Source organism: Pithys albifrons, chromosome 24 (genome assembly GCF_047495875.1).
Source record: "Pithys albifrons albifrons isolate INPA30051 chromosome 24, PitAlb_v1, whole genome shotgun sequence".
Classification (NCBI taxonomy): domain Eukaryota; kingdom Metazoa; phylum Chordata; class Aves; order Passeriformes; family Thamnophilidae; genus Pithys; species Pithys albifrons.
In genome coordinates, this window is record NC_092481.1 from 3381186 (window position 1) to 3408240 (window position 27055).

Below are 27055 nucleotides of genomic sequence, written 5' to 3' on the forward strand. Positions count from 1 at the left end.
AACTCGTTCCAAATAGTTTTTTCTTTGCAAGCAAACCAGAGTTTGTAGAAAACAAAGCTTTTGCATAAAATAGGCATAAGCCAAACAACAACTTTTCTGGACAGGGCCAAAAAGCAGCAAGAAAGGGGGAAAATCAAAGTCAGTAAAAGCATCACTGGGAAATTTCACTATTTTTGTGCTTTCGGTTGTTACTCAGCCCACGGATTTTAGAATTTGGGAGAGCAAACACACCCCTAAAGGAGAGAGCCTCCCAAAAATCTGCATCCCTGCAGCTCACCCAGGACACAGCTGAACCCCAAATGCCTCTTTAACAACATTTACTGGGTTTGGAAGAGTTCTGGGGGAGAAAAAGGCAAGTTCTGGCATCCATCCTGGATGAAATACAAGACAAGTGCCTGCTGGGTGGAAAAGGAGCAGAGACAAGTCTGCTGAGGGCTCCAGGGTAACCCCTGCCTGGCTCCAGGAACCCCAGGGCTGCTCCTGGCTCAGAGAAGAGAGAAGGACCACCTTGGCTTTTCCAGCACTGTGCAGGAGCAGGGCCTGGGAGGGCTGGAGAGGAGCTAAAGCCACGAGGAACTACGTGGAGCCGGGTCTGGGAAGCACCTGGAGGAACCAGCTCAGCATCACCTCCTGTTTCTCCTGTTTTGCCCTTTCTGCAAGAACCTGGTGCATGAGGAGAGTTAAAAAGCTTCCAACAAAATCAACAGGCAGGTCCAGGAGGGAAAATTATCCGCTCTGCCAAGTGCATGGGTTAAAAAAAGGGAATAAAAGCAGGGAGCTGCTGGGTGAGCCCTGTGCTAGGGGAGGGCTGGAGCACCTGCAACAGAACTGGGGAGGGAAAGGGCTGGGAGGCAGAGGCAGGGGTGGCACTGACAGCAAAAGGGGATTTGGAAGCAATGACAAAGCTCTGTTTGGGGGTGGGGAGGTGGAGCTGTTGGAGTTGGGTGGAAGAAGGCAAGAGGCAGAGTCTTCAGAGCTCCGTGGTGGGCACACCCTTCGCTCGTGGCCCAAAGCTCTACGTGTAGCAGGTTAAAAAAAAATTAAAAATAAAACACCCAAAAGCTGCAAAACTTTGAAAATTCCGATTAGGAGAAGGCAGTTGGTTCACTCCACTTTTTCAAGAGATGTCAAAAGGGAAACCCTGCGAGCTGCTGGGGCTGCAAGTTGGAGGAGAAACACGTGACACAGGACCAGAGTATCAGAAGCCACAAAACATCTCCCATAACACAGTGTATTAAAGAATTAAAATATATGATTGGCAGGGTCTGTTCTGAGACCTTGCTTGGGTGAAACGAAGTGGGAAGGGCTCCCAAATCCAAAGGGAAGAGCTGCAGCATGGAGGGGTGAGCCACTGAGCCCCTGTGTCAGATCCATGGGGAGCTGGCACCGGGCAGGATGGGACCTGGGGGTGGGGAGATGCTGCAAGGCAAGGAAGGGCTGGGAGGAGGATGGAAACATCCCTGGAGCATCCAAAAGAATCCCTCCTGCCCAAAGCAACGTGGGCATTGTGGTGGCCTGAATGTCCAGAGGTGAAAATTTCACTGGATCCCACAATGGTTTAGGTTGGAAGGGATCCTAAAACTCACCCAATCCAACCCCCTGCCATGGGCAGGGACATCTCCCACCAGCCCAGGTTGCTCCAAGCCCTGTCCATGGCCTTGGACATTCCCAGGGATGGAGCAGCCACAGCTTCTCTGCCCAACCTGTTCCAATTTCACCTGCAGCTTACCCTGAATTTTGTATTTTTATAGACTGGCTTTTCCCCCCAGGAAAATAATTCATTTCAAGCAATGAAAAAGTCACCAATGATCCAATCCATGTCCCTGTGAGCACCCAGAGGGTCCCAGAGCAGATCTGGGCACTGCCAATCATGTATTTTGGGTAGGTATGAGAGAATGAAAGTCAGAAGAGGTAGAAGGAAGAATGGCTGCACACCATCATGTTTACTGTCACCATGCAAAAGCATAATTAAAAAGAATCAAATCAAATCAAAAGGTCTTTCATGCAAGAGCATGCAAAATAAAGGCAGTAGCAGAAGAGGAAGAAGTTCAGCGCAGATGCAGAAGGTTTAGGCAAATGCAACTCAAAAAAAGCTTCAAGTTCATACAAACCTCCAACATTAAATTGCTATGCCTGATATAAATGTTTTCACCATCTAGCCTCTTTGATCTCTTCTGTGAAAATGAAAGGAAAGGGGGAAACAAAACAAAACAACAAAAAAAAAAAAGCACAAAAAATTAAAACGTTGGTCTTGGCGGGATCGAGAAATCGGCAAATGAAAAAAGTCAACTCAAGGTGGGGAGTGCAGCGCTGAGGCAGCGTGGGGTGGGAATTCCCACCAGGAATGGGGGGCTGGCTCATGGAGAATGGGAGATGTGATGAGTCCTTTAAAGAGACAGCTCCCAGGGGCTCAGCTCTGGCCACACAGAGACAGGTTTTCCAGGGAGACCTTGCCCGGGTGCCCACGGCACATTCCCGAGGGATGCAGGGGCACCCCAAGGATGAGGCTCTGCTGCCTGGGGGAACCTGTGCCAGTCCCAGTGGGCACAGTCTTAACCACCTTTCCCATCTTGGATGTGTCCCTGTTCCTTATCAACACCAAAAAAACATTCTCCTTGCTGCTTTTTCTGCACTTCCTACACAGTTTTCTGTGTTTTTTCACTAAATTTGTTACGGAGAAGATAAAACTTCACAAATCAAGCCAAGTGTGTTTCTTTTGAACACTCAACATGCACAATTTTATCAATCTATGGGACAAAAAAAACCCACTACTCATTTTCCAATCAAGGATTTGTGTAATGGTAACCTAAATTTTGGCCCACCTGGCTAAATCCATAACAATTTGGTAGTTTAAGGAAAAGCAACATCCCAACCCCAAAGCACAGGAAGAAATTGGAGCACTGTCTTTTTAAACAAGTTACAGATGCATGAATGATATGGCAAATTTGGCTGGTGAAAGGGTAAAGTGGCTAACCTTCCTCATTCTTATCAGCTCTTCCTCTTTTTCTGCAGGCTGCTGCTGTTGGGCAGTGATAAAAAACAAAAAAAAAAGAGTTGTTGGTTCATTTAACTACGTTGAACCTTAAAAAAAAAAAACCTGTGAGCAACCTAAACTGAATTATGAACACAAACCTGGGGCTGGGCACCATTCGTGGTGGGGGCTGTGACCTCAATGTGTGTTTTCCTCACCTACATTTAAGAAATAAATGGGTAAAAACATTTCTTGTTAGTAGATTTGTTTCAAGAAACCGTTTAGTTTCTGAACAGGCTGCATGAGGTTGGGTTTGGGGAACATGCAAAAACCACCATGCAGCCTTGGGTTGTTAATGCCACGGCAGCTCCCGGCGCTCTGTTAGTCAAACAGCAGGGAAATAATTCCTCCAGCCTGAGGATTATTTGGATTTGACACCAGTGCTCTCCAGTGCTGCTGAAGAAGGGCCTTCCCCACTTGCACGAGCTTGGCCAGGCAGTGTTTTCAAAAGGCATTGGCAGCTGCATCTCCCAGTGAAATCCCAACAAAGCAACATGCTCAAATTAAGACAGACCTTCTAAAAACAGAAATCATTGGTTATATGCACAGGTATGATGTTGGCAGAGGCAGTAAGAGCAGGCTTAGCCACAAAACCAAGCCTAGCATCACTAATTAAGTTCCTTCCTGTCCATAAGGAGAGAGGCAAGACTGTCTTAACACTCTCAGGGAAGTATTTTAGGGAAAATTGAGTGCCAAGTACTCTGAAGGCAAAAGCATCAGTGGGTGTTAAAAGAAGTGATGCAGCAACGTTGGAGAAATGGGGTAAATTTGGCACGTTCAAATCCACAATTTCCTCCCACATCTTTATTTAAAGGGAAAAAATAAATCCAGTGTTTAAGCATTTAAATAAAAACCTGTAACAAGTGAGATGGGATGAGTAAAATTTCCTCATTTTCAGTGTAACACGAGGGAGGAGGAGCTGGGTGGGAACTCTGTGCTCCAATTCCCACCCCCCAGTGCCAGCCTGAGGATCCCTGCAGCATTTTCACTTAAAAATTCCTGCTCACACAGGGCATGGGGTTTTCTGAAGCAACTGTTTTTTCTACCCCTCCATCCCCCAACCTTAATTAGTCGTGATTTCCCCTGGAGATGTCACACAAGACCTACTGTGTGGCATGTTAGAGGAAAAGGAGGCTCCAGAAATGCTGAGAAATTTGGGAGTCATGGGAAAATTGTGTCTCAAGGCAAACACCTCTGCAAGGCCTCAGTCAGTAAGATCTGCACAACACTGAGGACACTGTAATATCAACATTAATTCTGCACATGATTCTGACTTACAAGAACAACACACACATATCAACCCCAGCAAAGGCCTCAGACATTTGTAGAAAATTCAAATAATGGTTAAAAATATGGCATTTAAGCAATAAACCCCCCAAGGTCTCACCAGTGCCATTCTCAACTAAGTTTTAGTCCAGTTTGCAGCACTGTTACCAGCTCTGTGTTACCAGCTCTGTGTTACCAGCTCTCCCAGCCAAAGCCTATCAATGTGAAAAACATTCCAGTGCTGGGCTGCAGCCAGATCCAGATCCAGATCACTGATTTCACTGGAATTGCCTCCTGGTGCTGTCCCAGGAATCAGGGGGCACAGCCTGGCCATGGGACAGCCCTGAACTGCAACTCCTGCCAGTGTTTTTAACCACTCAGTTTGATTGCAACCACCAAAATTTGGAGTGCCTCCTCCTCCCACAAGGAATGTCAGGGCTGGGATTTCCCTGGCACCCACCTGATGCCCGGGAGAGGGATAAAACCCTTATCCTCCAGGAGGGGGAGGTGGACAGAGCTGTTTTCTGGGGTGGCTTCTACAATGACATGGCTCTTCCAAAGGGACTCAGTCTGACCTACCTTGGATGCATCAGCTGGCTCTGCCTTGGCTTTCTCTGCTGGGAATTCCTCCCGTCTCCCATCAGCTTTTGCTGTTTCCTTGCCAGTTTTGGATGTGGCCACCTCCTTGAGGTCAGGCTTGGCTGGGGCTGGCTCTGCAGGGTGGCTCTGGGCGATGGCCGGGGCCGAGGTGGGGCGGGGGCTCCGCTCCGGGGTTATCACGGCCACTGCTGAGGAGGGGGACACACAGGGACAAGGTTCAGAGCAGGTAACGTTCCAAAGCTCCAGGCAAAGCCTTTCCAAATTACAGTGCTGTCATTTGAAAAGAAAGGGAGGAGGAGGAGGAGATAAAAAAAGGGAAAAGAAATAAAGATGTCGAGCGAAGCAGCTTGTGCGTTTAGTAGGGGAGAGTTGAGATTATTTTCCTTATGGTTTAAATAAAATCAAATAAAACCCCACACCAGATGGTTCACAAAAAGCAAGCTTGCACTCTGCAGAGAAGCCACACCAGAAAGGCAAATCTGAAGTTGACATCGTGCCATGGATTTCTGGGTCCTTCACACACGACTGACACGGACTCTGCTCCGGAAAACCGACACAGCGTGGGGAGCTCTGGGCTTGTGGGCACCTCCTCAACCACAAACAGATGGTTTCTGGAAGGGAAACACAGCCTTCCCCCCCTCCCCAGTCTTTTAGGCAACTCAAATGAACAAGATAATCAACAAGCAGCGCTCTGGAGAACTTCCCAGCAGCTTCCAGGTGTGTTTCAAAGCAGGCTGGGCTGGGTGTGCCACTGGGTATCTCCAGGGCAGAGTGGGGGGAGATACCCAGAGATTCCCAGCCCTTCCAGGCCAGTGACAGTGCAGGAATGGACAACATGCTGCCAAAACGTCACCTTTCCAGAGGATGAGTCTCCAACACAAGCATTAGGTCCACACAAAATCAATTGCCCTTCAATTCCTGATTTCTCAGGCAGTTCCTCATCCCTGAAAAGCCCAACTCCAACAAAATATTCAAGCCAATGCTGTGTGACAAAGCCAGCCCCAATTAATTCTCTGAGTGTACCTACAGTTACAATAAGCCATTTGGTTCTCCTGATTTTATGGGTGTTCCACCAAAAATATGCCCAAAAAAATATCTTTGATGTGGTGTCACATTCCCAAAGCCCCAGTTTGCAGCAGGGGTCACACTGTGTCACCCACCCCAGCCACCCAGGCAGACACCAAAAAACGTGGTGTTAAAAAGAAATTGTCATTTCAAGCAACTCCCTAGTAAGAGTTCCTGTTCACTGAAAAGGTAACTGCATCTCTTCTGTGTGTGTGGAAAACATGGAGAGAATAAAGTATCCAAAGTGGCCAAAAATACACAGGATGAAAGGGCAAAAAAGAACCTGATTTTCCAGAGACTGGAATGACACTTTCAGGACAAACTCCTGGGCACCACATCCTGCAGGAACCCACCCTAAACCCCAGACCACCAGCACAGGCTCCATCCTCTCCCTGCTCACTTGTGTGCCCCAGACTCTGTGTTACCCTCTCAGGAGGGCAGTGGGTGCCGTGCCCAGGGGTGTCTGTGCCACGGGAGCGGTGACAGCCGCTGGGAAGGGTGGGCAGAGGTGGCATGGCAGGGACAGCCAGGATGAGGAGGATGCTGGGGGTGCAAAGCCGCCGCCGCGGTGGTACCTGAATCCTTCGGGACCGCCTCTAGGCCTCTCACCACCAGCATTTTTTCTTCCTCCTCCTCCTCCTCCTCCTCCTCTTCAATTGGGCTTATCTCAATACTGCCAAGATCACGTTTGGCTAAAAAAGTTATGGATGTGTTAAAATGCCACCTCAAAGATGAAGCAGCCAAGGAAATGCTGCCACCAGTCAAGTCCTCAGGGCTGCCCCTCCTGCTCCTCTCCCAGAGCAGCAAGACAGGCAGGAAAAACCAAAACAGATGCCAAGCTTTTCCTCTGCCATCCAACAGCAAGTTCTGGGCTGCCCAGGACTGTATTTCAGTTAATTTTCCTGATTAATTACTTTAGGCTCTTTTGACACATGATTTAAACACAATCAAAAGCACTGCCCCAAAATACGAGCTATAAAATGTAGGTTGGAACTGGATGATCTTTAAGGTCCCTTGTTGGATTCCAGGATTCTGTGATTGATCACCATCACCCCACTGACAGCACCTGCTGGGAATAGGAGATTCAGGAGAAGGAAAAGTGCAGGAGGGGGGTAAGAAGGGGCAGCTGCAGCAGGAGAGCCCCTGGCTGTGCTCAGGTGTGACACTGGCTGATGTTCACTCTGCTGCCACCCATCCCATGGAAAATTCTCCAGTGTTTTCCAAACTAACCAAGGAAACGTGTGAAGTTCTCAGTTACCTCCCTCCATGGCTTCAGTCTCCTCTTTCTACAACAACTAATGAACTCTATTTTAATTATGATTAACGTGGATCTGACTGCAGCAGCAACGTTGCCCTGACACCCTTCCCCAACTAGGGAGGCAGCAGCTCCCTAGTGAAGAAATCAAGTGGAATGTAGGTGACCTCCAGCAGTCCTGGATCTCACAACCTGATTTTCAGGCACTGCACATTCCTGCAGCTCAGGGGAACAAACTTTCCAAGAAGGGACAGCACAGGAGGAGCATTAAGAGGCCACTGCACACTCCTGTCCACACACAGCCAAGCCACAGCACCCCTCACCTCACCCAGGGCACTCCTGGGAAGCAGCACACAGCAAAGCCAGGGGGATTTTAGTGGCAACCAACACCACCACAACCAGAGCAACCTGTGGCCTCCAGCACTGCAGCCCTGCAGTGACAGCACAGGGGCCACCCAAAGCCACTGCAGCTGTACCTGACCGTGGCTGCACCGGCTCCGGGAGCTTTGGCTTGGCAACAGGAACCTTAACCACCTCTACCTTCTCCTCCTCCTCTTCCTCCTCTGCAATGGGTCTCATTTCAAAAGTCTCAAGAGTGTGTTTGGCTAGAAAGAGGTTTGCAGGTGTTAGTGGGGGTTGGGGACACACAGGCACCACAGCAAAGAGTGAGGGGATTCCTCTCAGCAGCTGAGAACAGCAAACCAGGCAGCTCAGCAGGCATTTTCCACCAGGGAATTGTGTATCAGTCTTCCCAGTGCTGCCACAGCCAAGAGTGGATTGGATAAGAGGGGAAAAGAACAACAGAAATAGGCTCTGCAGGCTCCTTGCCCAGACAGGGAGACACGCAGGGACCGAGGATGGCTCTGCCTGCAAAGTCTGGAGGGAAGCAGGTGCTGGCTGGCAAAATCCAGGCAAAACACATCCAGATCAAAACCCCTATAAAAACTAACAGCTTTAATTCAATGTACTTGAGTGATTCACTCCAAATCTACCCTGGTGCCTGAAATTCCCCACAGCATCGGGCCCTCCCCACCAGGAGATGCCGACTGGGGAGGATCAAGGCATGACCACAGCAGGGGGCAAGTCTGACACACTTCATGAAAGTTTGATCCAGATAACAGAAAAAGAGACAAAAGCACTGAAAAAAATTCCAGGTGGAAGGAGGGAAGCAGAGCAGCACCCAAAGGATTTGCATAGGAATTATTTCCAGCCCTAACACACCACAGGCAGTCGCCAGCCAAGTGATGAAGACTGCAAATATTTGCTGTGAAACACTTATTAGTATTCAAATGTGCTGTTGTACCTACATCCCTCTTAAGGACATTAATATTTATTAATAGGACCTCTCTTAGAGAAATAAAAGCTCCACAGGCTAAAACAGGTGGCATTTCTCAAACCCTGAAAAAAGATCCCAGAATAGACTTAAAAAATGTCAAGCAGGTCCAGGATGAAGAATTTCAGAAGCTTCATGAGAAGTTTCAAGATCAAACTTTAAAGTTTACTAATCCATGCACAAAACTACCCAAATTTCATGGGAGTTCTCAAGTGCCAGCACATCCCAAACTTTTCTCCACCTTCTCACAAGAATTACAGGGGCAAGGTGGAAATTTAAGGACTCTCCAGAGCTGGGCTGTGTCTCCTCTCCCTCCAGAATTCTTCTTGCAAAGAAACAAGAAAAGAAAAGCCACCAGATATGGCGAAATTTGGAATTGTCAGGAACAAGCACGTAGAGGACAGGAAAGGCACTGCAGAGAGTTGTAGCCACCACCACAGCTATACCTGGCTTCTCTCGGATCTGATCCACAGGTTTTGGTTCAGGAACCTCAACCACCACCACCTCCTTGTGCTTCTCCTCCTCTACGGTCCTGAACTCACCCTTTTGGGTCGCACGTTTAGCTGAGGAAATGGGGCACACGTTAAGGACCATCCACACATTCCAGGTCTGCTCCACTCCAGGCTCTGACATCCAGGGCTGGCATGGCAGCTGGCATTGCTCTACCCATCCAGGGTCATAATGGCACAGCCAAAGGGCAATCAACAGCCTTGGTTCACTCGTCCCCATCCATTGTGCCTGAGGAACCTCAAGCTGGAATTGGGTGGACCAAGCAGTGCTTCCCTCTGGTTCCAAGGCACAAAATCCAGGCTTGGGGTCACTGAGCCCAGCAGCAGGGATAGCCTGGCTGCTGCTGGTCACAGGGTGCTGGGACAACCCTGGTTCATCCTGGGATGCAGCACAACCTCGGAGCTCAAACATGGGGTCCCTGCTCTATCAGGCACCCTTGGTGCACAGGGATGCTCCTCTTTCCCTGGATCCTCTCAGTGCACAGGGATGCTCCTCTTTCCCTGGATTCTCCCAGTGCACAGGGATGCTCCTCTTTCCCTGAATCCTCTCAGTGCACAGGGATGCTCCTCTTTCCCTGCATCCTCTCAGTGCACAGGGATGCTCCTCTTTCCCTGCATCCTCTCAGTGCACAGGGATACTCCTCTTTCCCTGGATTCTCCCAGTGCACAGGGATGCTCCTCTTTCCCTGCATCCTCTCAGTGCACAGGGATGCTCCTCTTTCCCTGCATCCTCTCAGTGCACAGGGATGCTCCTCTTTCCCTGCATCCTCTCAGTGCACAGGGATGCTCCTCTTTCCCTGCATCCTCTCAGTGCACAGGGATGCTCCTCTTTCCCTGCATCCTCTCAGTGCACAGGGATGCTCCTCTTTCCCTGCATCCTCTCAGTGCACAGGGATGCTCCTCTTTCCCTGCATCCTCTCAGGGCACAGGGATGCTCCTCTTTCCCTGGATCCTCTCAGGGCACAGGGATGCTCCTCTTTCCCTGCATCCTCTCAGGGCACAGGGATGCTCCTCTTTCCCTGGATCCTCTCAGGGCACAGGGATGCTCCTCTTTCCCTGCATCCTCTCAGTGCACAGGGATGCTCCTCTTTCCCTGCATCCTCTCAGGGCACAGGGATGCTCCTCTTTCCCTGCATCCTCTCAGGGCACAGGGATGCTCCTCTTTCCCTGGATCCTCTCAGGGCACAGGGATGCTGCTCCTCTTTCCCTGGATCCTCTCACTGCACAGGGATGCTCCTCTTTCCCTGGATCCTCTCAGTGCAAACGATTCTCCCCTTTCCCTGGACCCTCATGGTGCAAAGAGATGTTCCTCCTCATGGAAAACGTTTGAATTTAAGAATGTTAAAAACCCCAAATCCTAAAATAGCTCAATTCCTGATTTTCTAAAAGCAAAATGCTTTGAAATTGAATGAGGAAATATCTCTACAACCACAACTTTGCCACGAGCCTTCAGCACCCACCTACACCATTGTTGTCAGTGAGTTCTGCGGGGACTACTCTTAGTTTGCACTTCTGAGTTGGGTCTGGCTGAGCTGGAGCTCATTTTCCCAGAGCAGTGATTTGGAGATAAGGAGAGTTCCTGGGAGAGGTAACAGGCTAAGAGTGGGATGATCACAGGGAATTTCTGTTCTGACTGTGGTGGAGGGACAAGGGGTGGACTTTGTGCAAATTGCCTGCGTTGTGCTGATGTTATTTTGATTTGTGTAGGGGGAATTCTTGTTTTGGTTGGTTGGTTTGGTCGATGCCAGCAAAGGGTTTAACGACAACCTCAAGCGAGACGTCACCCTCGGGGTTCTGGCACAGCAGGGAGTTCAGGGGTTATTTCAGCCCCCTGGGGACTGCAGGAAGGGAGGAGAGGAGGGTGCACTCACCTCCATCCAGGCTCCTGGAGGCTCGTTTGCTGGCTGTGCGCTCGAACTGGGGCGCGGGCCGGTCGATCAGGGCGCTCGCCTGCCGCGTCTGCGCCTGCGTCCGCCCACTGTAGCGGAACTTGGAGCCCAGCGCCAGGAACCTGCTCTTGGGGATGGCCTCGGTGGAAGTCAGCCTGGAAAACACCAGCAGGACTTCAAAACCACAGCCCCAGGTCCAACAAATCCAGCAAATCCCCAGAGGGTGAGGACGGTAAGGAATTAATCGGGAAATCCGAGTCACCAATGTCAAATTATTGCGTGATGGGTTTGGGTGATTTTCCCTCTGGTGTGGAAGGGAATGAAGGATTCTCATTCCTTTTGCACCATCATCTTGGGAAAATTGTGTATGGCTTCTGTGGGCTGTGCTGTGCAGGAGTTTCCCAACAACTTGGGAAATCCAAACGTGGTGTTTCCCATCAAATCTCCTCAATTTCTAACACCAAATGCTTGGAAATAAAAGCTCCTTCATGGCTGTGCCATCTCCACCAGGAAAGCTCCTCAGCTCAGAGCTCAGTGTGCTCCAGAGCAGAAACACCTTCCAAAGAATCTCAGAGGTCCTTTGGAGTTGGACTGAGCTCAAATCCCACTAAACCTGAGGTGTAAGTGCCACTCACCAGCCTCTGTTTTTTAAGGAGTTTCATTTTCTATGGATTTATTGGGAATTGAGGTGGGGAGGGAAAAGAAATTAAAATAGAAATTTAAGAAGTCTCTTGCACCCACTTGGTTAACAAAACACACACACATTAACAATAAATCTCACATCTACATCAGCCAAAGTTCTCTGTCCTATGGGTCTAATGAAGCAGAATCTGCTTAAAAATTTGAAGCAAAATAAACACTGTCCCTGCCACCATTTCACCCCAGTTGTTCCAAACCCTAAGGAACACACTGAAGGAACTCTGCTCATTGTCAGCAGTTAAAGTACAGCATTAGTTACTCAAGCCCACCTGAAGAAGGTGTGATGTTCAACACAAACTTTCCACAGCTTCTTGGCCGCTCGGTAACTCGGCAGCTTGAACCCAATTGTACTTTCATACTGTTCTTGCTGTGGAAAATACGAGAGATTCAGGTATAGCAAGAAATAAACGTGCCAGGAGCTCAGGCCCCAACCCACCACCCTGTTCTGCTGAGGCACAAAGTGCTGAACTCACTCAATGTTGTGCAGGAGGAGCTCAGGTCAGGGGAAGGACAAGCCTTGGCCACAAGTCCAGGCACCTCTTGGGATGCACTGGGGTCTGGAGGGGAACATGCCCTGGGGTTTGCAGCCTCATTCACACCCCCAGCTTTGGGGTGGGGTCAAACTGGGACCTCCCTGCAGGGCTGGGTGATGGCAGTGGAAGGAGGAAGAGGAGGAAAGAGGCAGATCCCCATTGCAGCCTCTTTCCCTGATGTGGCCAGGCTGTTCCCGGGATCTCCCCATCCATGGAGCAGCAGCACTGCAACAGGACAAGGGGGCACGATGGGCTCAAGCTCTGCCAGGGGATATTGAAGTTGGAGATCAGAAAAACATTCTTTGCAGAGAGAGTGCTCAGGGATTGGAATGGGCTGCCCAGAGAGGGGGTGGATTCCCCATCCCTGGAGGTTTTTCAACTGAGCTTGGCCGTGGCACTGAGTGCCATGATCTGGTAAAGGGACTGGAGTTGGCCCAAGGGTTGGACTTGATGATCTCAGAGGTCTTTTCCAACCCAATCCATTCTGTAATTCTGTGATCTCCCGCCTCAAAGGATACTTCTAATTTTTAATTATTTTCTTTTCATAAAAGCAAAACAAAGCCCCTGTGTCTTGCCCCGTTCTCAGAATAAGGGGTTAGTCCTCTCCCCGTTTCAGCTGCCAACTTCCCACCGTTTCCCTGGATCCTGGGAATACCCGGAGGTGCCAGGAGGTGGTGCTGGATGACACTGTTAGACTGTCACCAGCTGGGCTGCAGCTTCAGCTCAGCTCCAAGTCCCATCACACACCCCGATAGGAAACTCAACCAGTGAAAAGCCCATTCCCTCCCCACTCCCCTTCAGCGGCATTCCCAAGGCAATGAAAGGTGACACAGTGACATTCCCAAGGCAATTAAAGGTGTCACAGGGAGCCAGGACGCACCTCCCCGGGCCGGATCTTGATGAAGAAGCTGCTGCGTTTGTAGGAAATCTTCAGCACTTTGGGCCACGGGAAGCGGTTGATTCTCAGCTTGTCTTTGTAAACAAGAAGGCCACTGGAACAGACTCCCAGAGTGATGTCCACTCCTTCCAAGTCCTGGGAAAGCAGGTGAGGGGTTAAGCAGTGTCAGGGTTATGATTTCAGGTCAACACCAGCCTTCCAAATCATCCCTTTGTGCTCCCCCAAATCCATCTCCCCTCCTCCCAGACTCCAGCTCCTGCTCCAGGGCTTTTCCTTCATGGTTCTCCTGACAACCTCCTCCTTCCTGCACTGCTCGTTGCCCAAAGGGCTCCTCTAGAGCCCATCCCTCACCTCCCCAAGCACACAGGCTCACGTGGCAGGGTGTGTATGTTGTATTCTAAGTTCCTCAGAGCAAGGACATCAGGAGCTCTGGGAAGCCTCCTGGGATGTAGAAATAATGGGCAACCAGGAAGAATCACTTGCAGGAATGCTTGAGGCACTCCTGTGGTGTGTCTGCATTTCCATGTCTCCTCTACCTTCCAAAAGGAGCTTCCTGAAGCAGGTCAAGTTGCTCCTGCAAGGGAAGGATAATCAAACTGCAAAACCCACAGGCAGGTGCTGGTTCTCACCTTGGCTTGGTGAAGGTCGACTCCATACATGGACAGCTTTTTTGCATTCTCAAGAAACTCCAGGTCTGCTTGGGCTGGAGTCATGGATCTGGGGAAAGAGAGAAAGGGCTTGGTATTCCCCAAACTTGCTTTTAAGAGAGGACAAATCAGATTTCATGAAGCTCGTTAGATTTTCTTTGGCTTTCAATACAAATTTGTGCCCAGATGATGAATTCCTAAATCCCTCTGAATGCCCAAATTTGTGTTTTCAGACATCCCCATCTCATTTTATTCCCATGGAGCTGTGCAGGCACTAGAGAGGGAAGTCAGGAACAACAGCGAGGGAAACAAAGCTTGATCCAGCAGAAACCCCAACGGAGCTGCAGGCAAAGGGTGACAGGTCCTGTCCCCCCAGACCTGCTGCCTCCAGACTGCCCCAAACCCAGCTATTGTTCTCCAAACCAAACACAGGGACAGCTGAGACCACTCAGCAGCGACTCCAACGGGGGAGCAGATGAATGAGGGGGTTTCTGGGAACAGATGGTGCCCTGTCTGCAGGAGGGGCACGACTTAACAGAGACATCCCCATAATGGAGACCATTATCAAGGCTATTGAAGTGCCCCTGTTAATAAGTTTCTGGTGTGTGAGGTACATTAACAGCTCTGTTGGGAGAGAATTCAGCTGCACACATTTCATTTTCTTGCCTCCTTTGATGTCCTCCTCACTGTGTGTGATGTAAATAGAGGTGGTGGGAGACAGGGCAGACAAAGACAAGTGTAAGGAGGATCCTGTAGGAAAGACCCAGGAACTGTCCCCACCTCCACACAGTGCCTTGTGCCTTGCAAACACAGCAGCAGGAGCTGGAGGGTGGCTTAGCAAGGATTTCCCTGGAAATGTTCAAAAAACACGTGGCTGTGGTTTAGTTGTGGGCTGGGGTTAATGCTTGGACTCAAAGGTCTTCGAGGTCCTTTCCAACCTCACTGATTCCATGGCTCTGATTCCCACTGAAAACCCCCTGACAGTTTGACGGCCACAGAATACAGACCAGAAATTAAACTGGGCCGTGTTGCTTCCCCCTGCACAGGCAGAGAGATGAAATATAACTACATCTCATACCTTGAAGTCTCCTTCTAATGAAGCCATGAATAATTCATCCCCCTGATCCTTCCAGCACAGCAACGCCCTTTGACTCCAGTCAGGAAGGTTGTCAGTGGCCTGGTACTTATTTTCCCTCATTTCCTCTCCTCTCAGTGCAAATGGAGGGGAATCAATTTAAAGTATTGATCTGGAGGGTTGAATGAGGTGTTAATTGTAGCTCTGGCCCCAGCCAGGGGCCGATGTCCCCCCTTCCCACTGCACTCCACTTATTAGTTCCCCTCTGCCTGTGAGAAGGTCTTTGCTCTGTTCCTGTCACTGCATCCACCAGCAGCAGCTTTTCACAGAATCACAGAATCACAGAATGGATTGGGTTGGAAAAGACCTCCAAGATCATCAAGTCCAACCCTTGGGCCAACTCCAGTCCCTTTACCAGATCATGGCACTCAGTGCCACGGCCAAGCTCAGCTGAAAAACCTCCAGGGATGGGGAATCCACCCCCTCTCTGGGCAGACCATTCCAATCCCTGAGCACTCTCTCTGCAAAGAATTTCTTTCTGCTCTCCAACTTCAATTTCCCCTGGCAGAGCTTGAGCCCATCGTGCCCCCTTGTCCTATTGCTGAGTGCCTGGGAGAAGAGACCAACCCCACCTGGCCAGAACTTCCCTTCAGGCAGTTCCAGACAGTGCTGAGGTCACCTCTGAGCCTCCTCTTCTCCAGGCTAAACACATGGTTGGAAGTACCACCAACTTTTATAGTTCTGGGTTGGCTTTTTTTCCCTCTAAAATCCCAGTGCAATCCCAGGTACAGGCTGGGTGCTCTCCCCACAGCTCCTGCAATCCAACCCTCGAGATAACCCAGGGAAATGAGCTCAAAATAAGATGATGAAGAGCTTTGGTTACTGTCACCCTTTAATCTGGTACCAGGGGGACTCCCAGGAGTCATTTAACCCTCCTTGAAAAAGACACACCTGCACTAGGAAACACTTCACTGGAGGTTTGTAACTCCTGGATCTCCTGGAATCCTTAGGAAGTGAATGTTACTCATTAAATGTGGCAGCAAAAAACCCTAAACATGCTGCAGTGCACAAAGAGAGACAAGACTCCACTACAATCCAAAATTACAGAAATTCCAAAGCAAATATATTTAAAAAAAGACAAATGGCAAGGTTAAAACTAGTAAATTCTGTATTTTCACATCAACTGAACCCCACTCTTACAGCTGTTCTGTTGAAAAAAGCACTAGTGGATAAACAACTGCAAGAATCTGCACTTGCTTTCTAAAAACTCAGTTTCTTCTTCATGCAGCAAAAGACAATTCCAGCTTCTAGAGATTTTGTTCTCAAGTATTAGATCTTCCTTTAAAAGCTGATGCTCACAGAATCATCACAGAGCCATAGAATGGTTTGGGTGGGAAGGGAACTTAAAGCCCATCTCATCCCAGTCCCTGCCATGGGCAGGGACACCTCCCACCAGCCCAGGTGGCTCCAAGCCCTGTCCAACCTGGCCTGGGACACTCCCAGGGATGGAGCAGCCACAGCTGCTCTGTAGCTCAGCACCTACAACATCCTCAGGAGCTGCCAATTCCCCCCTTAGTGCTACAGCTTCTGTTGCCAGCACAGAATTGGTGCAGCAGGAAACAAAACACACACACCAGAGGCTGGGAAAACACCAGAAAGCCCCATTATTTCCCTTATTTATTTGGGGCTGCTGTGCACATGTTATGGGTTCACCTAGGTGGGCCTAAATTTGGGCTCTGAAATTTGGACTGGGCTGAAGCTGTCAGCTGACTTGAGCTGGGCTGGGCTGACAGCTGACCTCTTCTAGCCAGGAATTTTGTATTCCATACCACACTATGACATCATCTCCAGGGAAGTAGGAACCAGTGTGGGAGTGGTTAAGGCAGGGAAGTAGGAACCAGTGTGGGAGTGGTTAAGGCAGTGGCTTCTCAGCCTCCTCTTGGGAGGACTCACGATGCTGTCCCAGGGGGGATGGAGAGGACCAGGCCCACCACTGGCTCACAGGGTACCTCAGGAAAGGAAAATGTGTTGTTCTGGGTCTCTCCTTTCTGCTTGAGTTTGTCTCCCTGGGGAATAAGTTTTTTCTTAAGTAATGTGTAGTTAGGACAGTAGAATTTGTGTGTTCGTTAAGAAGTGAGGACTTTGTTGTGTGTTGCAGACTTGTGTGAGTGTATATTTGTACTTTCTTCTAATTGTCTCTTCCTTTCTGTAAAAATATATGTAGTTTTAGTATAAACGTGGTTTGAAGTGGTTTTTTTTCCTTTCCCCTCTCTTTTCCTCCCTTTCCCCTCTCTCTTCCTCCCTTTCCCTGGTGTTAGGAGGGAGGCTTTTCTCTCTGTGCTTGGGGGGGAGTTGGCAGTTGCTTATCTCAAACCAAGGCAACATACCAGCCCTCCAGCTACCACAGCTCACCTGTATGTTTTATGAAGCTCCACAACCTTCTCCTCAAGCTCTTTAGTCTGGTTTGGGGCCAGTTTGAACTCAGTGATGTACTCTGGGCCATGCAGTTCGGGGTCGTAGTCGCCCAGCTCCGACTGCACCGTGTAGGAGCCCAGCAGGGCCAGGGTGGCAAAGGAGCAGGGCAGTCTCCCCCTGAGGATGTCCTGCCTCAGCTGCAGGCACAGGTAATACCTGGGGGCAAAGGGGAAAATATTATTCACAGAGAAATTCATTAACTTGAGGATCAATCTCTTTTTTTTTTAATGCCACTGATGGAAGAGCACGATGCTCGTTCTCAAATTCTACCTGTATTTTTAATTATTCCCAAGGTGAAGAGGATGGATCACAGAATCCTAGAATGGATTGGGTTGGAAAAGACCTCTGAGATCATCAAGTCCAACCCTTGACCCAACCCCACTGTGATCACCAGCCCAGGACACAGAGTGCACAGAGTGCCCTGGGCTGGTGATCACAGTAGGGTTGGATCAAGACATGGTGGATTCTCACTCAGTGCCACATCCACAGAATCATAGAAAGGATTGGGTTGGAAAAGACCTCCAAGATCATCAAGTCCAACCCTTGGGCCAACTCCAGTCCCTTTACCAGATCATGGCACTCAGTGCCACGGCCAAGCTCAGCTGAAAAACCTCCAGGGATGGGGAATCCACCCCCTCTCTGGGCAGCCCATTCCAATCCCTGAGCACTCTCTCTGCAAAGAATGTTTTTCTGCTCTCCAACTTCAATTTCCCCTGGCAGAGCTTGAGCCCATCGTGCCCCCGTGTCCTGTTGCAGTGCTGCTGCTCCATGGATGGGGAGATCCCTGGAACAGCCTGGCCACATCAGGGAAAGAGCCTGCAATGGGGATCTGCCTCTTTCCTCCTCTTCCTCCTCCTCCTTCCACTGCCGTGACCCAGCCCTGCAGGGAGGTCCCAATTTGACCCCACCCCAAAGCTGGGGGTGTGAATGAGGTTGCAAACCCCAGGGCATGTTCCCCTCCAGATCCCAGTCCATCCCAAGAGGTGTCTGGACTTGTGGCCAAGGCTTGTTCTTCCCCTGACTTAAGCTCCTCCTGCACATCATGGAGTGAGTTCAGCACCTCCAGGGATGGGGAATCCACCCCCTCTCTGGGCAGCCCATTCCAATCCCTGAGCACTCTCTCTGCAAAGAAGTTTTTTCTGCTCTCCAACTTCAATTTCCCCTGGCAGAGCTTGAGCCCATCGTGCCCCCTTGTCCTGTTGCTGAGTGCCTGGGAGAAGAGACCAACCCCCACCTGGCCAGAACTTCCCTTCAGGATGTCTGGGGGATTTCAGGTCTCCTACACTCTGCAAAGGGAGCAGAGGACACTCAGGACTTGGGTTTAGATTAAAGTTTACTTTTCTGTACAAACACACCCATTCCAGGGCTATAAATGACATTGCTTTATACATGTGGACTTCACTGGAGCAGAATCCTCTACAAGAAACCAAACCAAACCCCCTCCAACTGAAGATATTTGATCTCCTCACTGAAGGATGGAAACCCAGCCAAATATTTAACATTTCTCTTCCATGTTCACTGCTCTGCTGAGCAGCAGCTTCCCAGGGAACTCACCTGGTTATATCCTCTGTCAGCTGTGCAGGATCTGGAGGGTAAAACTTGACATTGAAAGTGAAATCCCAGGGGCCTCCTGCAATGACAGAGGAGAGTCTGAGAAAAGACAACACCCCACAACAGCTTTGGGGTAATCATTGGTATTAAAAAGGCTGGGAATATCCAACCTGATCTCCCAAATTCAGCCAGCAGATGTTGCACTGCTCACTCTCACAGCTGGATGCAGCTGAACATCTGTATAAAATCTGGTTTTATTGACAGGAGGCAGGAGAAAGCAAAGTAGGACAGGGAAATACACACAAACAAACCAGTGCTTGTGGCAACCCCCAAATTTGTTGCCAAGAAGCTCAATGACTCACATGTTTTTTTCACTGATTGGAAAGGGATTCAGGAAGAGGGAACAGGGGTGGGCTGGGAGTTAATGAATGAGGATTGGTTTATCACTCAAGCCACTCTTCAAATTCCAAGAAGGGATGTGCTAATTACCCCTCAGCCCAATGCCCTGGGCTCAGGTGCTCAGACACAGGTGAGACTCAGCCCAACACGAGCATCAATACGTGGATGGAGCCAGAAAGCACCAGGAGAGGAAGAGCTTTACAAATCCAGACCTAAATGTTTAATACAAACCTTGTGCAGCACCAAGAACCAACACCCAGAACTGGCATCATCCATGGCATGGCCAGCCCAGGGTTGCTCTTCCCTTGAAAATAATCCCATTTCCCAGCAGCAAAGAGTCCTGACAGTGATTTTCACAGTTCCCCCCCCCCCCACTGTGGCCCTTTAACACCAGCTCAAAATAAGATTTATTTCAGCAAGAGAAGATCTGCCCCTGTGCTCCACTCTGAGGTTTATCCCAACCCCACCCAGGGAAGAGGGGATGGAGCATCCCTGGATTTAGTTCTTATGCAACACCAGAACTGGGATTAAACACGAGGCAGGTTGTTTTCCTCAGCCACAGTTCAAACAAGGGATTACAGGAGGTCACTTTAGGGAGCAGAGGTTACCAAAAGCACCACAGCAAATCAGTGGACACACATTCAATACCCACATCCAACATATTTTCAAGCAAAATCTGATAATCTGCCATTAAACCCACAGCAGGGCAGCAGATTCCACAGCAGGTCGCTGCTAATTACATTTATTAGATGAATTTTAATGGATGGAGCAGCTCCTGCTCTTCACACACATCCTCATTCCAAGAGAAGTTGGTAAGACCAACTCGTGGAGCTTTCCCTGCTCCACAGCCCTCTGGTGTTGTCCCCCTAAACTGGATTTAAAGACACACTTTGCCCTGTGCCTCCCACCAAAAACATCTATAAAAGAGTGGTTTGCTTTCATAAAACAGCATTATCCTTCCAAAAAACAGTGTTTTCCTTCCAAAAATCAGGTTTTTACTTACAAAAACAGTATTTTACTTCCAAAAACCCATTATTTTACCCAAAAACCCAGTATTTTACCCAAAACCCCAGTATTTCATTTCCAAAGACCAGTATTTTACCCAAAAACCCAGTATTTTACTTCCAAAAACCCATTATTTTACTTCCTAAACCCAGTATTTCATTTCCAAAGACCAGTATTTTACTTCCAAAACCCCAGTATTTTACTTCCCAAACCCAGTGTTTCACTTCCCAAACAGCCAGACTTGGTCCCAGGAGGAAACAAAAGCCTCTGAAACGTGTTTAATTTTGACACTGCCCTCACCTTGAACTAATTCAGTGCAGGCAGTCCCCAAAATACAGCTCTGGAGAGCACCTGGTGTTTGCCCTCAAGCCATTTCTCATTCCAGCACCCCTATTTTTGGACCCCAAACAGGCTCAGAGCCCACCAAAGCTTTCTCCAACCCACAGCTCTGCTCAGGCTCTCCCAAACTCCTCTGAGATTCCAGAGGTTCCCACTGACACCCTTTTTCCCAGCCCTGAAGAGCCTCCATGGCTTTGTTTCAGGCAAACACACCCCAAGGAAATGACTTTTTTTTTTTTCCTAAATCCAAAGCATCCCTAAATCTTTAAGGAGAGAAAGGATGCCCAGACTGCTTGAACTTGTGTTGATCCCACCCTGCCTTGACCTCTCCCCATCCCTGGGCCCCCTGGATGGCTCTCCAAAGCCACGTTATTTAGGGAAGAAGGGAAAAACCACCCCCCCTAGAGATGATAAATTCAATCTACTTACCATGAACCTGCTTTTTGATTTCTTTGGCAGGATCCAGCCACGTCTGTAAGAGGATAAAAACATTCACAGTTTAACAGACATTCCAGAAACGCCACAGAAAGCTGCAAAGTGCTAAAAATACAGGGGGGAAAAAGACAATATTTGACACTCAGGCAGCCATGGAAACTGGAGAGACAGTGCAGTTTTTCACTACTTTTACTCCAGGCTGTGGTCTCGGGGGTGGATTTCAATCATTCACCTACCAGGTACTCACAGGGGAGGAGGAGGAATGGGAGAGAAGGGGAAAAGAAAGCAGGATACAGCCAGGACACAGCCACATCCAGCTACTGGGGCACTGGTACAACACCTTTTTGTCTCTCCAGAACCTTTAAATTCAGGCAAATAGGATGTTTGCATTTATTTGAAGCATCCTGTCTGCCTATTTACCCTGCTCAGATCAAGGATCACCAAGACTTTCTATTATTAGCTCTGGTTTTTAATGACCTAATCTCTGAAATACGAGTGAAAACACCCAATTACCAGGCAAGGCTGGAATCTTCCACAGGAGTGTGGCACAAACTTCATTTCTTTTAACCATGACTCAAGTTTCTACTAATTAGAAATGTAGAAATACATCCTTTTTTTTTCTCCCCTTCCCCTCTGTAATTTGGAGGTTTGTGGTGCAATATAAGCCACGAAAAACAACTCCTGCTTTTTCCATGCCCTGAGCCTTTCCCTTTGGAGAGCTCGGGGTCTGCCCTGCTGCAGGGGATGGCACAGGGTTACCAACCCTCCTGGAGAGGCTCCATTTAACCCCCTTCTTTCCTTTTGCCCAGCCCTGAGCGGGATTTGGATGTCCAGGTCTCCTGAGGTGAAGGAATTAACTCATTGAATCCCCCCCAGCTAATCCCTCCTGACCAGAAGGACACGTAACTTGATGGCAGAGAAACAGCCACAGTGACATTTAATGTCCTTTTTTATATGCCTGGCCCTCTAACCTATAAAAGTGGGGGTAAAAAGCCCATTTTGGACAGGCAGGGGGGCCTCTTGCTGCCTTTTTAGGGCCACCAGTTTTAAGCTGGTGCCACCACTGCTCCTTCCTGGGATGGGCAGCCCAGGGTGCAGTCATGCATCCCACCCTGCCTGAGCCAGCAGATAATGATGGGGACAGCAATTAACAGCACTTTGATGCCACTGGATCAGGATTCAGTGGGAAACAATCCTGCCTTTCAGAGCAATGAGCTCCTCGTTGCTCCAGCCACTGCCACCCTCTGAATTCTAAATATCCCTCCTCAGAAGGTTTATCCTCTAAATATCAAGGTGGGAAATGCCACATGCAACCCTTCAGTGGCCAGGAACATACACAGGGAGCTCTGCCTGCCCCAGACAGGGCAGGAGCTCAGCCCTGGATTCCCATTAACACCATTTCCACCTGTGAATCAGGAACAGCGTGTGGAATGTTGTTTGAAGTACAGCAGGAGAGACCACAGGGCTTCAGATTTCAGAGTCCAGTGAAACAACACCAGAAAGATTCCCAAAAAAGCCTCCAGAGATGGTGTTTTCCCCCCTCAGAGCAAACCAGACCAGGTTACTCCAAACTGGAGCTGACCAACCCACAGGCAGGGGCTTCACCTCCCTCAGGTCCCAGCTCTGGGACACAGATGGGACAAAACAATCTGGTTTCAGTCCCTACAATTAGAGTTGCACAACTGGGGGAAGAATAAATGTTTCTGTTTCTGGGAGAGTCCATGCTGAAAGCCTGGACAGGAGAAGAGCAAGTCCAGGGCTCTGGGAGATCATGGAATAATTAAGGTTGGAAAAGCCTTTAAGGTCAAGAACAACCACAACCCAGCACTGTCAGGTCCACCACTAAACCATGTCCCTAAGCACATCTACATGTTTTTTAAACACTTTCATGGGATCTTTTTGCCTTAATTGGCTGTAAAAGTCCTTCCCTCTGCAAGAACAAACTCCCAGGGTGAAAACAATCCAGGTTATACACATGGGAATCATTTTACACACAAGAAAACAGCAAGACACCAGAGGCAGCAAAATAAACACAAGTGGGAGCTCTGCCTGCCTCAAATAGTGTGATTAAACATTATTAAGTATTTAATGGCAAATGTGTGTCAGCCACAAAACCTGCCACAGGTGACTGGTGCAGGTGAAGCCATGGAATATTCAGAATATGGACCAACACAACTTGGCAAAGGACACAGAACTGGGCCCTTCATTTCAATTTAACTTTTGGCTTCACAAGCCAGACCTTGAGTAAGTGTTGAGTTAAAGGGTAACCAAAGGTTTAAAAGATAAGACACTGCCTGAGTCAAAGCAAACAAAGACCTTAAACTGAAACCATGAGCAGGAGTTGTGGTGTGGAGTCGTGTGTGTTGCTCTGCAGGGCAAAGCCTCAGCTCCCAACTGCTCTGGGGGACTCCAACCAGACCTTCCCAGTGCTGCCACCAGTGCCAGGGCAGCCTGGCAGCTTCAGCTGGAGCTTTATAACACAATGGCATCATTTTATAGTAAATTTTCTGCAGGAGAAGACCCAGGTTCACTGGGATTCTGTAACTCCATGGGCCATGCAGCTTTGTTACTAAAATCCACACTCCTGTAGTCATTTATTCACCATTTCTGGCTCTGTGAGGACCCCCAGTCCCTTTTTGGGCAGGACACTACAAGGAGTTTTAGGAAGAGCTTGTTCCCCACCTCCTGCCCTGGGGAGATGATCCTTTGGAAGAGCTGAATCCCCCTGGGATCAGATCCCCTGGAACAGCAGCTGCTTACCCTGGAGGTTGGGGTGTCCCAAATGGCCAAACCAAAGTAATCTTCTTCCAGCAGGTTGAGGTGGTCACAGACTTTCTTCAGGAGCTCCTGTCCCTTGGCATGTTTCTGCAACCAGACAAAGAAATCCTGTAGGAAGAGCTGAGTTTTGCCTGTTCTCACTCACAGGAGAGGGGAGGAAGGGAATGGGATTAAATCCCACTGCACACCATCAAGAGGGGGGAAAAAAAAGCTCCAAATTACAATTCCTGGCTGTGTCAGAGCAAAAACTGCTTATAGGAAAGAGCCCCAGGTGTAAGAATTCCATGGAGAGAGAACAGGAATTGCAGTGGGTCTCTCTCTTCCCACAGCTCCGTGTCTGAAGCCCCCCCAAAGCTGAATTTCCAAAAAGAGCTCAATAAACCCCAAGATCTCCCCAGGTTTTCCCTCCCAAGGTACATCTACAGCCCCAAATCTCCTGCACTCAAGGCTGTCAGGTGTGGATCCAAAGATGAAACTGCTGCTCCAACCCACTGTTCCTTTTGGGGACAGCCTGACTTTCCTCAGGCTCAGGAAAACAACAGCAGCTCAGAAGCCCAGCCCATAATTTCCATGGCCTTTCCATCACCCCGACCTGCTGCTGAAAACCAGCTCCTCCTGTTTGCCTCCTGCACCCCCAGCTGCTCAGCACACAACTCCTTCCCTCCAGAAATACACTTGGAGCCTTCCCATTTCCTCTTTTTCCCTCCCTCAAATCCTGCAGAAGCAAACTGGCCCCGGGAACAGATACCCTGTTAGTCCAAAAGCATGAAGGAAAACATCCCTGAGGCACAAAACTATGGCAACCAGGAGCAGCTCATTCCATTGGAGGCTTTGTTAGAAGAAAGTGCCTTTGCAGTGACGCAAAATCAGCTTCACTGATGCCTTGCTGGTGCCCAGAGATCCCCTGTCACTCATCCCTGCATGGCAACTGCTCCAAGACCCCTGCCTGGGTTTATTCCTTGGCTTTATTCCAGCTTTTCTGCTGTCAGGTCCTTTGTGCACACGTTGTGGCTCTGTAGGTACCATAATGTGTGTGTTAGTCTGGGTATCCCTCAAGGAATTGGCACTGATCTAGGAATGAAAACCCTTCCAGGGCTGTCACTTGGAAAGGATGCCTGAAAGGACTAATTCCCCCTGGAGAAAGGGATTTGTGCTGCTCTTTGCCTACACCTTTGCAATTCCTTCCCAATTAAATCTTAATAAACCCCTCAAAACGCCCCAGTAGGATTATAGTGGTGTTAAAGCCCAGGGTGACTGCCAAGCTCAGGGGGTCTCACTGACACACTGGCCCCTCCTAATCCCTCTGGCAGTGCCCACCACGACCCTCTGCACCTTCAGAGAGGGATTTCTCACCTCAGGGCCCCCCACACCACCAGCAGTGCCTGTGCCAGTATCCAAAGGCACCACAAACTCCCCCACAAAGCCATGCCAAGCTGTCCCCAGGATTTTGGGGGAACAGCTCCCTTTTTGGGGGCTGCCCAGCACCCCCCTGGCCCAGGGCAGGCAGTTTGGGGCAGGATGGTCCCAGCTGACCCCAGGCTGTGCCAGCAGTGCCAGCGTTACACAAACACCCAGCTCTGACCTACTTGCCCAGGATCACCCAAGGAGGCTGTTCCCACAAGGAACTCTGTGCCCACATACCCTCTCCTGGCCCATTTACCAGCAGGACTGAGGGAAAACAAGCTGATGGAACTGTGCTCCACTGGTAAGTACCAGATTATTAATATTCCAGACAAGTATCTCGATACTAAAATAGGGATTTCTGCTCCTTTTTATTGCCCTGACAGCACCACAGCCCCGGGAGAGAATGCACAGAAGAAAAGCTCTCAGATGGAGGGGTTTGCAGTGCTCTAAGTCAACATGATCATTTTAAATTGTTTACTGCAAATATATTCAACTGGAGGCTAAACACAATGTGTTTGTCTTTACATTCAAGCACCAGGAGCTGAGTTAACCAGCAGCCTGAGAGGTGAAGGTACCTTGGGGGACTAGAGAAGCACAAATCAATTTGACAACCCAAAGGAAAAGGGGAAAAAGACAATCCCAACCTACCCTAAAAACCTAAACTCTGGGATACAAATGAGAAAGATGATGAACAACAAATAAGATAAAGTTTGGGTTTGTTTTTTTTATGTTTTAAATCCTCCCTATCCTTACCAAGCAAGACACACTGGAACTGTAGAACAATAAAAACTAAAGATTCCTGGTACCCAGAGGTTTTTACAACACACTAAATAAGTTGTTACAGCTTCCAGCAGGCTTGTTCTGCAGCAGAGCCTGTCATGTAACTCCCTGGCAGCACATTAGGCCACTATTAAATCGTGTTTGTGGTGATTTTTCAAGAGGAGCAGAAGGGAGAGAGGAGAAGCAGAACCAAAGCCCACAGGTACTTACATCCACAGCACACTCAAAAATGGTGTCATCCAGCAAGACAACTTTGCAGTACATGTTTCTGTGTCTTTTCACTCCTTTCTGGGCAGCTTTTAAATCCTTGTCCGCTTTGGCCTCCGGGGTCTCTGGTTTAGGCTCTGCCTTGGCACCTTCTTCCTTGGCTTCCCCTTCTTCCTTGTCCTCGGGGTCTCTGCCCTCTGGCTCCTGCTCGTCCCTCCTCTCCTCCTGTGCAGGCTGAAACCCCCCAAGGAGAACAGTTTAGAGGAGTCAAACAAACAAACAAACAAACAAACAGACAAACAAACAAACAGAGCATCCCATGAAACCAGCACTGCAGGGCTGGCACCTCACCCAGAGTCAGTGCCCTGACTTCAATCTGCACCCCAGGCCCTGGAGCAGGGGGGGAAAAAGGGATGGGATTAATTTTTAAAGCCCTTCTGAGTCATTTCAAGGCTTCATTTAATAAAGGATGGAATAAAAAAAGAAATAAGGGTTGATTAGAGAAATCAAGGCAGAGATGACATCCTGCAAATCTTTGTGGGGTTAATGGCAGCACCTTCTGGACTGAGAAGGTTTTTCCTTCCCAGGCAACACACCCAGTGCCATGGGAAGGCATCCAAGAGGGAATGGTTTTAAATGAAAATATGAGAGATTTAGATGGGATATTAGGAATTAATCCTGCCCTGTGAGGGTGGACAGGCCCTGGCACAGTTTGCCCAGAGAAGCTGTGGCTGCCCCATCCCTGGGAGTGTCCAAGGCCAGGCTGGACAGGGCTTGGAGCACCCTGGGCTGGTGGGAGGTGTCCCTGCCCATTCCAACCCAAACCATTCCATGATTTTATGACAGCAGTGGCACTAAAAGGGAGATCAAGGCTGGGATTTC

General features: G+C 49.2%; 1 protein-coding gene across 29 annotated transcripts in view; it reads right to left on the bottom strand.

Moving 5' to 3' along the window:
* EPB41 (erythrocyte membrane protein band 4.1) overlaps positions 1-27055 on the bottom strand; it is a 100632-nt gene that overhangs the window by 25303 nt on the left and 48274 nt on the right. For 10 of the 29 annotated variants that reach the window (XM_071576541.1, XM_071576539.1, XM_071576534.1 and 7 more), the window contains 16 exons: positions 26177-26407; positions 23765-23869; positions 20999-21041; positions 18830-18905; positions 17213-17431; positions 13708-13795; positions 13061-13213; positions 11917-12014; positions 10931-11103; positions 8997-9113; positions 7694-7822; positions 6538-6654; positions 4877-5085; positions 3133-3189; positions 2975-3019; positions 2112-2174 (listed from right to left, as the gene is read on the bottom strand). In XM_071576541.1, the coding sequence (XP_071432642.1) occupies positions 2112-2174; positions 2975-3019; positions 3133-3189; positions 4877-5085; positions 6538-6654; positions 7694-7822; positions 8997-9113; positions 10931-11103; positions 11917-12014; positions 13061-13213; positions 13708-13795; positions 17213-17431; positions 18830-18905; positions 20999-21041; positions 23765-23869; positions 26177-26230 (1746 nt within the window). In that variant the 5' untranslated portion in view covers positions 26231-26407. The remainder of the gene's footprint in view (positions 1-2111; positions 2175-2974; positions 3020-3132; positions 3190-4876; positions 5086-6537; positions 6655-7693; positions 7823-8996; positions 9114-10930; positions 11104-11916; positions 12015-13060; positions 13214-13707; positions 13796-17212; positions 17432-18829; positions 18906-20998; positions 21042-23764; positions 23870-26176; positions 26408-27055) is intronic. The other 19 variants (XM_071576524.1, XM_071576537.1, XM_071576529.1 and 16 more) reach the window with 13 other exon arrangements.